Source organism: Pan troglodytes, chromosome Y (genome assembly GCF_028858775.2).
Source record: "Pan troglodytes isolate AG18354 chromosome Y, NHGRI_mPanTro3-v2.0_pri, whole genome shotgun sequence".
NCBI lineage: Eukaryota > Metazoa > Chordata > Mammalia > Primates > Hominidae > Pan > Pan troglodytes.
Window position 1 is genome coordinate 34,728,498 of NC_072422.2, and position 14,938 is coordinate 34,743,435.

The window sequence follows — 14,938 nt, forward strand, 5'->3', positions numbered from 1 at the left end:
GGAGACAGGAAAGAAAAAGGGGAGGGAGGCAAAGGGGGAAAGGGAGAAAAAGAAAGGAAGAGAGAGGGAATGATGGAGAAAAACAGGAGGGAGGGAGGAGAGAAGAAAAAGGAAAAGGAGGGAGGAGAGAGGAAAGAGGCAGGGAGGTAGGATAGAAAAAGACGGAGGAGAGAAGAAAAAAGAAAACGGGGCGGGGTGCAGTGGCGCACGGCTGTAATCCAGCACTTTGGGAGGCCGAAGTGGGCGGATCACCTGAGGTCAGGAGTTCAAGACCAGCCTGGCCAACATGGTGAAACCCCATCTGTCCTTAAAAAAAAAAAAAAAAAAATAGCCGGGTGGGGTGGCTGGCACCTGTAATCCCAGCTACTTGGGAAGTTGAGGCAGAAGAATCTCTAGAACCTGAGAGGCAGAGGTTGCAGTGAGCTGAGATCACGCCACTGCACTCCAGCCTCGGTGATAGAACAAGTCTCCATCTCAAAAAAAAAAAAAAAAGGAAAACGGGGAGAAAGGGAGAAACAGGAAGGAAAGAGCAAGACAGGAAAGAATAAAAGGAAGAAGAAAAAGAGAGGCAAAGGGAGAGAGGAAAAATGAAAAAAAAAAAAAAAAACGGAAAAGAGACAGCTAGGTGTGGTGGCTCACATACCTGTCATCCCAGCACTTTGGGAAGCCTAAGTGGGCGGATCCCCTGAAGTCGGGAGTTCGAGACCAGCCTGTCCAACATGGTGAAACCCCGTCTCTACTAAAAATATAAAATTAGCTGGGCGTGGTGGCGCATGCCTGTCATTCCAGCTACTCTGGAGGCTGAGGCAGGAGAATCGCTTGAACCCGGGAGGCGGAGCTTGCACTCCAGCTTGGGCAACAAGAGCGAAACTCTGTCTCAAAAGAAAAAAAAAACGGAAAAGAGAGAGGGGAGAAAGGGACGAGAGGAAGGAAGACAGGAAATAAAGAGGAAAAGGAAAAGAGAGGGAAGGAGGGAAAAGCAGAAAAGGGAGGAAGGGAAGGAAAGAGGAAAAGGGAAGGAGAGACGGAAAGAGGGAGAAAAAAGAGGGAGGAAGCAAAGAAAAAACAGAGGAAGGGCGGAGGGAGAAAAGCAGAAAAAGGGAGGAAAAAAATGAAAAAGAGGGAAGAAAGGTAGCAAGAAAGGAAGGAGAAACGGAGAGAGAAATGAAAGAAAAAGGAAGGGAGGGAAACGAAGGGAGACACGGAAAGAGGGAGAAAAAGGAGGGAGGCGGGAAAGCAGCAAAAAGCAAAGGCAAGCAGGGAAGGAAGAGACGGGAGAAAAGGGCGGGCGGGAGAGAGCCGGGAAGGGAGAGGAGGAGGGAGAGGAGGAGGGAGGACGGAGGAGGGAGGCGGGAGGGAGGAAGGAAGGGCGGAGTGGGAGGTCGGGAAGGAGGACCCCGGCCGCAGCCCCCGCCGGGCAGACACGGGCACAGACACGGGGAAATAGGGGAGCCCGGGCGGGTGGGCGCGGCCCACGGAACCCCCAGCCCCGGCGCGGAGAGCACCGCGGGGTCAAAGAACGGAGACCCAGAGATCCCCCCCGCCACCAACCTAGGCCGGGCGCGGAGGGCGGCGCGGAGTCACGGATCGGTAGCGGGACTGAGCCGCGCCCACGTGGAAGCCGCCGCAGGCTTCGCGCGGGGCTCCCCGGGTGCACGCGGGCAGGGGCCGGGGTCTCCCGACGCACGACCCCGGAGAGTGTTGAAAGGGTCGGAGGTGCCTGGAGGTCAAGGGTCAAGGGTCGGGGGTCGGGGCACCACATGTCGCACATCCCGGCGGGGTCGCCGCGGCCTCCGGGAGAAAGCGGACGGCGCACTCGGAGCGAACGGGGCATCAGGGTGGGCTTCTGACTCCGCAGCCGCCCTCCCGCCCGCTCGGGTACTGGCAGCGGCGTGACCTTCACAAGGTCAAGGTTGCCGCGGAACCCCCAGCGGCTCCTACGGCGCATGGGCGGGGCCTGGCTCCCGGCATACCTAGGGATGCGGGGCGGGGCGTCTCCGGGGAGCGCAGCCAATGGGCGCGGTTCGCTGGAGTGCGGGGCGGGACGCAGCGGGATTCCCGGCAGCCCTCAGAGGCGAGGCACGCAGGCTGGGGCGGGGCGGGGCCGGGCGGCGCAGCCAATGGGAGCGGCGCGAGGAGGTGCGGGGGCGGAGAGTGGGCGTGGCGTCGGCGTCTTAGCGGCTGCGCGGTGCCTGCTCCGTCCTTTCGGTCCCGGCGGCGGCAGGGCTGAGCCAGCGACGCCCTCCATTCACTCTCCGCGCCCGTTCTCCGGCTGTCCTCCCGTTCCGCTGCCCGCCCTGCCACCATGACGGAACAGGCCATCTCCTTCGCCAAGGACTTCTTGGCCGGAGGCATCGCCGCCGCCATCTCCAAGACGGCCGTGGCTCCGATCGAGCGGGTCAAGCTGCTGCTGCAGGTGGGGACGCGGGCGCGGCCGCTCCGGGGAATAGGGGACGGGAACCGAGTGGCCGGGTCGGGCGGGGACGTGGGCAGCAGAGCCTTGCAGGCGGGCGCCGGAAGTGGAAGGCCGCGATCGCTTTGTCCACGCGCCGCCGGCTTCCGGGGGCCGCATCACGTGACCGCTGCTGCAGGGCGTGGCGACGTCCACGCGTGCGCACTGGGCCCGGCGGGCGGGGGGAATGCGGCACGGATTGGAGGGCGCCTGCGCGCTGAGCAGGGCCCTTGGACGGACTCTGCGGCTGGCGGGCCTTGACCTTGAGCTCAATCCTGCGGGTCCCCCGGGCTGGGACCAGCCCTTCCGGCGGATGCCTGGCCGGCGTCTGCTCTTGCTCCCTCCACCGTGAAGGGTAATTGTAAGGCCAATAGGGCAACGAGCCTGCCCGCAGGTGTCCTGGAATAACCAGGATATGGTTATTGGTGGTTCTTACCCCCCTTCTTAGCTCATTTGTGCAATTCTGATCCAGAGCAATGCATTTTTTGTCTTTTGGGAGAGGCTTATAGAAAGTAGCATGATGCCTAGGAACATCGCCGCCAGGACGTCCTTGCTAACGTTGTACTCCCAGTGACAGCTCGGTGATGGGAATGAATAGGCTTGGCTGCAAGGACCGGTCACGCCCGCGATCCCAGCGCTTTTGAGAGGCCCGGGGAGGATCGCTTGAGGCCAGGAGTTTGAGAGCAGCCGGGGCCACACAGCAAGACCTCACCTCAAAAAAAAATTATTTTAACTTAACGAAGCAGGACGTGCCAGTGCATCGAGAGGCCCGGAGAGGATCGCGTGAGCTCAGGAGTTTGAGACCAGCCTGGGCAACAGAGCAAGACCGCATCTCTAAGATAATTTTTTAAACCTAGTACAGGGTGGCGTGTCCCGGGAGTTTGAGACCAGCCAGGACAACATAGCAAGACCCCATCTCTAAGAAAATTTTTTAAACTTAGCAGGCGGGGTGTCCCATTACTTGGAGAGGCCCAGGGAGGATCGCCTGAGCTCAGGAGTTTGAGACCAGCCAGGGCAAGATAGCAAGACCCCATCTCTAAGAAAATTTTTTAAACTTAGCAGGCGGGGTGTCCCATTACTTGGAGAGGCCCAGGGAGGATCATTTGAGCCCAGGAGTTTGAGACCAGCCAGAGTAACATAGCAAGACCCCACACCTTAAAAAAACCTTTTTTTTTTTTTTGAGATGGAGTCTCTCCCTGTCGCCCAGGCTGGAGTGCAGTGGCACGATCTCGGCTCACTGTAGCCTCCGCCTCCTGGGTTCACGCCATTCTGCCTCAGCCTCCCTAGCCGGCGCCCACCACCACACCCTGCTAATGTTCTGTATTTTTAGTAGAGACAGGGTTTCACCGTGTTAGGATCCTCTTGATCTCCTGACCTCGTGATCCGCCCACCTCAGCCTCCCAAAGTGCTGAGATTACAGGCATGAACCACTGTGCCCGGCTTAAAGAATTTTTTTAAACTTATCAGGGCGGGATGTCCCAGCGCTTCGAGAGGCCCAGGGAGGATCACGTGAGCTCAGGAGTTTGAGAGCAGCTTGGTCATCGTAGCAAGACTCCATCTCTAAAAGTAACTTTTCAACTTAGTGGAGCTTGATGGTTGTGCATCTGTAGACCCGGGTACTCGGGAGACTGAGGCGGGAGGATGGCTTAATCCATGAGCTGGAGGCTGCAGTGAGGTGAGATCGCACCACTACACTCAAACCCGGGTAACAGCATGAGACCTTGTCTTTTTAAAAAAAGAAAGAGCCGGGTGCGGTGGCTCACGAGGTCAGCAGATCAAGACCATCCTGACTAACATGGTGCAACGCTCGTCTCTACTAAATAAGCAAAAAAATTAGCCGGGCGTGGTGGTGGGCGCCTGTAGTCCCAGCTACTCGGGAGGCTGAGGCAGGAGAATCACTTGATCACCCCATTGCACTCCAGCTTGGGCAACAAGAGTGACTTGTGTCAAAAAAGGATGCACTCTGGAGCTGGGATGTTTCTGGGTGGTGGGCCCCGGGTGCTGTCTGAACACCCTCTGCGTCCCCCAGGTCCAGCACGCCAGCAAGCAGATCGCCGCCGACAAGCAGTACAAGGGCATCGTGGACTGCATTGTCCGCATCCCCAAGGAGCAGGGCGTGCTGTCCTTCTGGAGGGGCAACCTTGCCAACGTCATCCGCTACTTCCCCACTCAAGCCCTCAACTTCGCCTTCAAGGATAAGTACAAGCAGATCTTCCTGGGGGGCGTGGACAAGCACACGCAGTTCTGGAGGTACTTTGCGGGCAACCTGGCCTCCGGCGGTGCGGCCGGCGCGACCTCCCTCTGCTTTGTGTACCCGCTGGATTTCGCCAGAACCCGCCTGGCAGCGGACGTGGGAAAGTCAGGCACAGAGCGCGAGTTCCGAGGCCTGGGAGACTGCCTGGTGAAGATCACCAAGTCTGACGGCATCCGGGGCCTGTACCAGGGCTTCAGCGTCTCCGTGCAGGGCATCATCATCTACCGGGCGGCCTACTTCGGCGTGTATGATACGGCCAAGGGTACGTGTGGCTGCCATCGTGAAGTCCCAGAGACGGGCTCAACACGCAGACGTTCCCCCAGGGTCCCGTGGGCTGAAGGTCTGAGATAAGGTGTGGGCAGGGCTGGTTCCTCCTGCGGCCTCTCTGCTGGACTTGGAGACGCCGTCTTCTCCCTGTGCCCTCACAGCATCATCCCTCTTTGTGTGTCTGGGTCCTCATCCCCTCTTCTTTTGGGATGTCTTAGTCCATTTCAGGCTGCTATCACAGAATACCATAGACTGGGTGACTTATAAACAACAGACATTGATTCTCCTACAGTCCTGGAGGCTGGAGGTCTGAGATCCAGATGTGGGCAGGGCTGGTTCCTCCTGAGGCCTCTCTCCTAGCCTTGTAGATGCCGTCTTCTCCCTATGCCCTCACAGGGTCGTCCCTCTGTGTGTGTCTGTGTCCTCATCTCCTCTTGTTATGAGATGTCTTAATCCATTTCAGGCTGCTATCACAGAATACCATAGACTGGGTGGATTGTAAACAGCAGACATTGATTCTCCCACAGTCCTGCAGGCTGAAGGTCTGAGACCAAGGCATGGGCAGGGCTGGTTCCTCCTGAGGCCTCTCTCCTGGGCTTGGAGATGCCGTCTTCTCAGGCTTTTTCCTCTGTGTGTGTCTGTGTCCTCATCTATTGTTATGAGATGTCTTAGTCCATATCAGGCTGCTATCACAGAATACCATAGACTGGGTGGCTTAGAAACAACAGACATTGATTCTCCCACACTCCTGGAGGCTGGAAGTCTGAGATCCAGGTGTGGGCAGGGCTGGTTCCTCCTGAGGCCTCTCTCCTGGGCTTGGAGACGCCGTCTTCCCCGTGTCCTCACAGGGTCGTCCCTCTGTGTGTGTCTGTGTCCTCGTGTCCTCTTCTGATGAGATGTCTTAGTCCATTTGAGGCTGCTATCACAGAATACCATAGAGTGGGTGGACTGTAAACAACAGACATTGATTCTGCCATAATCCTGGAGTCTGGAAGTCTGAGATCAAGGTGTGGGGCAGGGCTGGTTCCTCCTGAGGCCTCTCTCCTGGGCTTGTAGACACCGTCTTTTCCCTGTGTCCTCACAAGGTCGTCCCTCTGTGTGTGTCTGTGTCCTTATCTGCTCTTCTTATGAGATGTCTTAGTCCATTTCAGGCTGCTAAAACAGTACTATAGACTGGGTGGCTTATAAACAGCAGACATTGATTCTCCCGGAGTCCTGGAGGCTGGAAATCTGACATCAAGGAGTGGGCAGGGCTGGTTCCTTCTGAGGCCTCTTTTTTTGGCTTGTAGACACCGTCTTCTCCCTGTGTCCTCACAGGGTCATCACTCCGTGTGTCTGTGTCCTCATCTCTTTTTAGAAGGACACTAGGGTCGTAGGATCAGGGCCCACCCTACTGGCCTCCTTTAGTCTTACCTCTTTAAAGACCTTATATCCAAGTACAGTTGCATTCTGAGGTCCTGGGGTGGGGGTGGGACTTCAGCATGTGGATTTTGAGGACAGAGTGTAACTCCCATAATAACGGTGACCCTTCAGAAGGTCAGGGCCGTATTCTCTTCCCCAAACAGGCCTAACCCCGGCCTCTGGGACTGTCTTGCTGGGCTCCGGTAGGTGGCAGGCGGCCTTTTCCCCTCCTGGCCCTGCCCCGACCTCTCGTGTTGTAAACATCAGCTGGCACTGAGCAGCCACGTGGAGGGGGCACTGGTGGTCTTGGAAGAGCTCGGCACCACCTCAGGTGGCCGTGAGCACACACTGGGGGCAGACCCTGGTCTCGGGTGGCCGTGCAGGCGCTGGAGAAGGTGACGTGCCGTTCCCCCGCAGGCATGCTCCCCGACCCCAAGAACACGCACATCGTGGTGAGCTGGATGATTGCGCAGACCGTGACGGCCGTGGCCGGCGTGGTGTCCTACCCCTTCGACACGGTGCGGCGGCGGATGATGATGCAGTCCGGGCGCAAAGGAGGTACCCGCGTGGGCTCGAGGGGGTGGGGGACCCTTGCTGCCGGGAAGGGGAACCAAGCTCCTGGCCCTGGGCCCGTGGGAGGTCAGGAACCATCAAAGGAGGCACTTCCAGGGCGTGTGAGACAGCAAGTGTGTCCGAAAGTAACCTGGCTGTGTGGAAGGATTTTCCTGAACAATGGGCTTCTGATCTTTTTGGGGTTTCATGGTCCGGGCGGCAGTTTCTAAATCCCCGCCTCCTAGAACCTCTGGTTGCACCCACACCCTCGATCCTGCCTTCTCTGCATGGACCCCGGGGTGGAGATGGGGGACACCCAGGGCGGGGCCTGAAGTCCTGTGTCCAGCCCTCCCTGAGACAGTGGCTTAGGAGGAGGGCTTGAGCTGGGGGAGCCTCAGGTATCCCTCCTGTAATCAGAACTGTGGCTCAGGCGTCTGGGGTGTTATTTCTGTGAAATGTCTCTGTGGGCGCAGGTGGTGTCCGTGTCATGAAGAGCTTGGCGGCGAGGCCCTCACTGTCTCCCTGTCGTTGCAGCTGACATCATGTACACGGGCACCGTCGACTGTTGGAGGAAGATCTTCAGAGACGAGGGGGGCAAGGCCTTCTTCAAGGGTGCGTGGTCCAACGTCCTGCGGGGCATGGGGGGCGCCTTCGTGCTGGTCCTGTACGACGAGCTCAAGAAGGTGATCTAAGGGCCGTGGCCGCCTCCTCCACACACACACACACACCAGGGGAACCAAGAGAACCACGTAGAATCCTCAACCGTGCGGACCATCGAGCTTCGAGAAATTCCAGTTGTCTTTTTCCCAGCCGCATCCTGCCTGTAGACGGCCGGGGAAGGCTCTAGAAAAGGGGCGCATTGCGATCCAACCATCGGCAGCCGATTCCATGTCTTGATCACGGGGTGGGAGGGAACCGTGGCGTCCCTGCGTGGGGCCCATGGGTGAGACACTCCAATACTGAGACCTAGAGTCCAGATGCTTGTGGGACCCAAGTCGTGTTTTAAGTATTTATTTAAAACAAAAGAATCATGTTTTCCCACTTGTACTTCAGCGCTAGCCCCTGTTTTGCACAGCCGAGTGCTGCCGAGTATGTTCTATGTTGGGCCTCCTGCTGCAGAACAATAAACAGGACGCAGCGGTCCTCCTGCCTGGCCGCGCACCTCTCCACAGGGCGGCCTGGGGTCTGGAGATGGGCGCTGGGCCCACGGGACGCAGATGGGGCCACGCTCTGCCCGTGGCTGGCCCACGTTCCCAGTCTGCGGTGCTGCCTCCTCCCCAGCACCCCCGGGGCACAGAGGGCAGGGTCACAGCTGGGAAGAGGCGGGGGGTAGAAACCAAGGCTGGCGGAAGTGTAGCCGGGCTCGCTGGTAAATGCTGGAGGACCCCAGGGCACCTGCACTTACTGTACCTTCTCTGAGAGCATTTGTATGACCACATGTCTCAGCTCTGGATGCTGGAGGTCCCAGAAAACCAAAGTATGGTAGATTCAGTCTCTGGTGAGTACCCAGTTCCTGGCTTCTAGATGGCGCCTTCTCCCTGTGTGTCCTCAGATGATGGATGAGGCCAGGGTGCTCTCTGGAGTCCCTTCTGTAAGGGCACTGATCCCATCCATGAGGCTTCATGACTCCCAAAGACCCCCACTTCCGAACGCCATCACTTGGGAGAGGGGCGTTTTCAGCGTGAATCTTGGGGAAACTGAAACAGGCGTGACACCCTGCGTTCCTCTCCACCTCCTGTAGCTCCCGAGGGCCACTCCAGCCCCCATTCCAGCATGAACAGTGGAGTCGGTCGGGGTCCCCAGAGTGGCAGCTGTGTGTCCGCGGGGTCACCCGTGAGAATCCACCACAAGGGGTACCCACCGCGAGGCACGACAGCTTCCTTCCAGCTCTTTCTGCTGAAACATTCATTGCGGGGCAAGAAAAGCCGTGTTGAATCTGTACCGGGCCGAACCTTGGGCCTTGGTGTCAGCGCATGGCAGGGCCACAGAGACTACAGCCCTGGGGTTCCAGAGCCGGCTCTCCCGTGCTCTCCAGAAATCCCGGCCGTAGTAAAAAGCATCTTTTTTTTGGGATGGAGTCTCGCTCTCGCCCAGGCTGGAGTACAGTGGTGCAATCTCGGCTCACAGCAACCTCTGCCTCCCAGGTTCAAGCAATTCTCCTGCCTCAGCCTCCCAAGTAGCTGGGGCTACAGGTGTGCACCACCACACCCGGCTGATTTTAGTATTTTTAGTGGAGATGGGGTTTCACCATGTTTACCTACCCGGCTGCTCTCGAGCTCCTGGCCTCAAATGATCCGCCCGCCTCAGCCTCCGAACATGGTGGGATGACAGGTTTGAGCCACCGCTCCTGGCCCGAAAGGCAGACTCTACATCTCTGCACTTGGCCAGGTAGAAACCCTCATTTGTGTCCCGATGATATCAGAGATCAGGAAAGCTCCGTGAGAGCTCGTCTTGGTCACGTGACTCGGCCCAGAGGCAAGTGGCAAAGCAGGACCTTCCACCATCAGCCCTGTGGGTCCTGCACACCCTCCACAAAACACTCGCAACCCACGGGGACCTGGGCTCCGAGTTCCTGCCTGGAGCTGTGGTCACTGCTTCATTCACTCTTGGATGTATTTTCACTCCTGATACTTAATAGTTTTTTATTTTTATTTTTTTGAGACGGAGTCTTGCTCTGTCCCCCACGCTGGAGTGCAGTGGCGCAATCTCAGCTCACTGCAGCCTCAGCCTCCCAAGTAGCTGGGATTACAGGCAGCTGCCACCATGCCCGGCTAATTTTTATATTTTTAGTAGAGATGGGGTTTCACCGTGTTGGTCAGGCTGGTCTTGAACTCCTGATCTCAGGTGATCCACCCTCAGCCTCCCAAAGTGCTGGGATTACAGGCGTGAGCCACTGTGCCCGGCACTTAATAGATTTTAACCTAGTAATTGGGGCATGGTTTCCTCAGCGGATCAGGTGAAATCTTACGTGGTACGCTGGACTTTGGGGAATTCGGTAGTGGCGGGGAGGTTCTCCAAAGTTACAATTCAAAGACCAACAAGTTTACTCCTTGATTTTTTTTTTTCTTTGAGATGGAGTCTCTTGTCACCCAGGCAGGACTGCAATGGTGTGATAACGGCTCAACGCAACTTCCATCTCCGAGGTTCAAGCCATTCTGCCTCAGCTTCCCACGTAGCTGGGATTACAGGTGCCCACCACCGTGCGCGGCTAATTTTGTTTTTTTGTTTTTGAGACGGAGTCTCACTCTGTCACCCAGGCTGGAGTGCTGTGGCACAATCTCAGCTCACTGCAAGCTCCACCTCCCGGGTTCAGGCCATTCTCCTGCCTCAGCCTCCTGAGTAGCTGGGACTACGGCGCCCGCCACCACAGCCCGGCTAATTTTTTTTGTGTATTTAGTAGAGACAAGGGTTTCACCATGTTAGCCAGGATGGTCTCGATCTCCTGACCTCGTGATCCGCCCGCCTCGGCCTCCCAAAGTGCTGGGATGACAGGCATGAGCCACTGTGCCTGGCCAGTCCTGCACAATCTTGAAATGCTGAGGCTCTCAGCAAGCTGAGTGTTGGAGATAACTTCATAGACAATAATACATGGTGGCATAGCTGTTTTTAAGAGAATCCTGCCTTGTGGGTACTATCAAAATCACAGTTCCGGTTGGGCTCAGTGGTTTACCTCTGTAATCCCAGCACTTTGGGATGGTGAGGCAGGTGAATCACCTGAGGTTGGGAGTTCAGGACCAGCCTGACCAACATGGAGAAGCCCTGTCTCTACTAAAAATAAATGTTAGCCAGGCATGATGGTGCATACCTCTAATCCCAGCTACTCGAGAGGCTGAGGCAGGAGAGTTGCTTGAACCCAGGAGGCAGAGGTTGCTGTGAGGTGAGATTGTGCCACTGCACTCCAGCCTGAGTGACAGAGCCAGACTTTGTCTCAAAAAAACAAACGGGGGTGGTGGGGGGCCAGACTCGGTGACTCACGTCTGTAATCCCAACATTTTGGGAGGCCGAGATGGGCGGATCACATGAGGTCAAGAGTTCCAGACCAGCCTAGCCAACATGGTGAAACCCCGTCTCTACTGAAAACACAAAGCTAGCCCGGCGTGGGGGCACATGCCTGTAGTCTCAGCTATTCGAGAGGCTGAGGCAGGAGAATCGCTTAAACCCAGAAGGCAGAGGTTGTTGTGAGCTGAGATGGTGCCAGTGCACTCCAGCCTGGGTGACAGAGCAAGACTGTCTCCAAAAAAAGAAAAAAAAAAGGGCCAGGCCTGGTGACTCACACCTGAAATCCCAGCACTTTGGGAGGCCAAGGCGGGCGGATCACCTGAGGTCGGGAGTTTGAGACCAGCCTGACCAACATGGAGAAACCCCATCTCTACTAAAAATACAAAAAACTAGCTGGGCATGGTGGTACACACCTGTAATCCCAGCTACTGGGGAGGCTGAGGCAGGAGAATCACTTGAACCTGGGTGGTGGAGGTTGCTGTGAGCTGAGATCACGCCACTGCACTCCAGCCTGGCGACAGAGCGAGACTCTGTCTTAAAAAAAAAAAAAAAAAAATCATAGTTCCTTCCTGTGGATTTACGGTGGGGCATCCAGGGCTCCGTGTTTTAGGTTCAACCCGCAGACGATGGGACCATTCCCAGGGGCCGCAGGTGGGCTGGTGGGCTCCCTCCTTGCCAGCCTACCTGCTTCCTGGATTCCTTCTCCCTGCTTTTCTGCGCCAGGCTGCCCGGCCTCCCCCGCCACACACAGGCGACGCTGATACCTCCTTTCATCTCCTTTCCTGCAGCTCCAGGTACCCGTTTTCGTTTTGGCCCTCACACCCAGCAGAGGCCTAGTCGGGAAGACCCCAACGGGGAGACAGGGCCTGGGGAGGGGGTCAGAAGTCAAGCCAGCATCCATCCAGCTCTGGGGAATGAGGGTGGGGACACAGAGGTCAGGCCAGGGTGGGGAGAAAAGAGCCCAGGCTGGCCTCGGGGTGTGAGCACGACTGACCCTGCCAGGGCAGATCCCAGAGCCCCCGCTGGATGTGGGCAGCTCCTCACGTCTGTGGGTAAAAAGGTGCGTGGACACAGCATGTTTAGGGACATCAGAGTCTACCTGGCTACACAAGCCCTGTAAGGTGGCTTAGAAAGAGACGGGCAGCCAGGCCTGGCGCGGTGGCTCACGCCTGTAATCCCAGCACTTTGGGAGGCCGAGGCAGGCAGATCACGAGGTTAAGAGATCGAGACCAGCCTGGCTAACGTGATGAAACCCCGTCTCTACTAAAAATACAAAAATTAGCCAGGCGTGGTGGCAGGTGCCTGTAGTCCCAGCTACCCAGGAGGCTAAGGCAGGAGAATTGCTTGAACCCTGGAGGTGGAGGTTGCAGTGAGCTGAGATGGCTCCATTTCACTCTACCCTGGGTGACAGTGAGACTCCGTGTCAAAAAAAAAAAAAAAAAAAAATCCATGCAGCCAGGGTCATGTGTACAGCCGGGGGCCGGAGAGGACAGACAGGCCAGGCCGGACATCTGGCACCCTCGGAAAGCAGCAAAGGTGATGTGTTTCTCAGAAGTCCTGGAGGAGCTAGTTATAAAACACTGGAAGCTGGGCACGGTCGCTCATGCCTGTAATCCCAGCACTTTTGAGAGGACAAGGCAGGTGGATCACTTGTGGTTAGGAGTTCAAGACCAGCCTGACCAACATGGTGAAACCCCATCTCTACTAAAAATACAAAAATTGGCCAGGTGTGGTGGCAGGTGCCTGTAATCCCAGCTACTCAGGAAGCTGAGGCAGGACACGTTTGAACCCCGGAGGTGGGGGTTGCAGTGAGCCGAGATCGCGTCACTGCACTCCAGCCTGGGCGACAGACCGAGACTCGGTCTCAAAAAAGAAAAAAGGCCAGGTGTGGTGGTTCACGCCTGTAATCCCAGCACTTTGGGAGGCAGAGGCGGGCAGATCACAAGGTCAGGAGTTCGAGACCGGCTCATATAAAAATTAGGCGGGGTGGTGGTGTATGCCTGTAATCCCAGCTACTCGGGAGGCTGAGGCAGGAGAACTGCTTGAGCCCGGGAGGCAGCGGTTGCAGTGAGCTGAGATTGCATCACTGCACTCCAACCTGGGAGACAGATCGTGACTCCATCTCCAAAAAAAAAAACAGTGGAAACAGTCTCTCTAGTAGTGTTGGAGGAATGGGGCTGAATCCAGAGACAGGGACCAGTGAGTGGGTTAAAAAAAAAAAAAAAAAAAAATCATTTTATCATGAAATAAACACACAAAGTTTTGTTCTTCTTCCTGGCAGCTTCGGACTAAATTACACAGGCATCTCCCATGCCCACCGCCCGTTAGGAATGTCCATTCCTGGGCTGCGTGCGCAGGTCCAGCAGCCAGTCTGTGCAGGCGCCTGGCCCGGCCAGGGAGATTGAGGCAGACCCCCACAGGCCCTGAACCCCAGTCTCAAGTTTTCTGCACGACCTGTACTTCAGTCACCAGACACTCCTCCAGGCTGGCTTTGCCTGCCTCCCAGACCACCTGCAGAGATGAGAGGAGGAGGAGGCAGGGTGAGTCGGCCACCCCCCAGATAACAGAGCCCATGTCCTGATCTGCGGGGGCCTGTCCCATCTCAGATCTGCTCTGTGGGCCAGGCATGGTGGCTCACGCCTTGTCATCCCGGCACTTTGGGCCAGGCGCGGTGGCTCACGCCTGTCATCCCGGCACTTTGGGCCAGGTGCGGTGGGTTATGCCTGTCATCCCGGCACTTTGAGCTGGGCACGGTGGGTCACACCTGTAATCCCAGCACTTTGGGAGGCCGAGGCGAGCGGACCACGAGGTCAGGAGATCCAGACCATCCTGGCCAACATAGTGAAACCCCTTCTCTACTAAAAATACAAAATTAGCTGGGTGTGTTGGTGCATGCCTGTAGTCCCAGCTACTCGGGAGGCTGAGGCAGGAGAATCGCTTGAACCTTGAACCGGGAAGGTGGAGGTTGTGGTGAGCCAAGATGGCACCATTGCACTCTAGCCTGGGCAACAAGAGCAAAACTCCATCTAAAAAAAAAAAAAAAAAAATCTGCTCTGCTCTGGTGTGCAGGGTGCGGAGACGGCCCGTGATCACGGTGGGCTGGGAGCCCAGTGTCCCCCAACTCCCTTCATCCTGCAGCTTTTCCCAGCCGCCCACCAGCACCAGCAGACAGGTGTCCAGCCTCCTAGTCCAGGCCATCTCACTCTTGTCGCCCAGATGGAGTGCAGTGGCTCGATCGTAGTTCACTGCAGCCTCCACCTCCCCGGTTCAAGTGATCCTCCTCCCTCAGCCTCCCGAGTAGCTGGGATTACAGGCGCCCGCCACCACACCTGGCTAATTTTGTATTTTTAGTAGACACGGAGTTTCTCCATGTTGGCCAGGCTGGTCTCCAGTTCCTGGCCTCAATGGTCCGCCCGCCTGGGCCTCCCAAAGTGGCCACCACGCCTGCAGACCCGTCCCAAGGCAGAAAAAACAACATACCAGCTTGTCGTTTTGGAAGCTGTCACCGATGGGGTCTTTCATGTGAGGGATGCGGGGAAAGAGTCTCTGTATCAGCAGATACCTCGGAGGAAAGAGAAATGGCCCAGCTCTGAACCCAGCACCGACCAGCTCATCATCTCGGACACGGCGTGTCCAGGACAGGCAGTGCCAGGACGGAGCAAAAGACTCAAGTCACCTACTCGAGGGGTCTCTATTTTCCCGGCCCCCGAGGCCCTGACACGCCCCCGACAATCATCATAGGCAGGCGCTGGTGTCTAATTAAAGGAGTAGGGCACTGGTACCGGAGCCACCCAGGGGTGCAGCTGCGAAGACAGACCCCTGGTGCCTCAGGTCACTGAGTTTACGACCTGAGACAGCTTGCAGCAAGGGCCGCGTCCCCCTCTTCCTCCCCCCTCCACCCCTTCCCCCCCACCCCTCCCTCTCTCCCTCCCCCTCTCCCTCCTTCCCCCTCCCCCTCCTTCCCCCTCCCCACTCATCCTCCCCTCTCCTCCTCCCCCTTCCCCCTCCCCCAC

The 14,938-nt window shown here is 57.2% G+C and overlaps 2 protein-coding genes across 8 annotated transcripts in view; one reads left to right on the forward strand and one right to left on the reverse strand.

The window, feature by feature from the left end:
• Positions 1 to 2,075: 2,075 nt before the first annotated feature.
• Positions 2,076 to 7,973, forward strand: SLC25A6 (solute carrier family 25 member 6). Its single transcript, XM_016947683.3, has 4 exons — positions 2,076 to 2,416; positions 4,482 to 4,968; positions 6,792 to 6,932; positions 7,461 to 7,973. The coding sequence occupies exons 1-4, from the start codon at positions 2,306 to 2,308 to the stop codon at positions 7,616 to 7,618; spliced, it is 897 nt and encodes a 298-aa protein (XP_016803172.1). The 5' UTR covers positions 2,076 to 2,305; the 3' UTR covers positions 7,619 to 7,973.
• A 5,158-nt stretch (positions 7,974 to 13,131) lies between these two features.
• The window catches only part of LOC107972835 (interleukin-3 receptor subunit alpha), a 40,628-nt gene continuing 38,821 nt past the window's right edge, over positions 13,132 to 14,938 (reverse strand). For 4 of the 7 annotated variants that reach the window (XM_063805053.1, XM_054677235.2, XM_063805054.1 and 1 more), the window contains exons 11-12: positions 14,406 to 14,487; positions 13,132 to 13,436 (exon numbers count right to left, since the gene is read on the reverse strand). In XM_063805053.1, coding sequence (XP_063661123.1) covers positions 13,362 to 13,436; positions 14,406 to 14,487 — 157 coding nt within the window. In that variant the 3' untranslated portion in view covers positions 13,132 to 13,361. Of the gene's footprint in view, positions 13,437 to 13,959; positions 14,488 to 14,938 lie in introns of those variants that run through there. The other 3 variants (XM_054677231.2, XM_054677234.2, XM_054677233.2) reach the window with 1 other exon arrangement.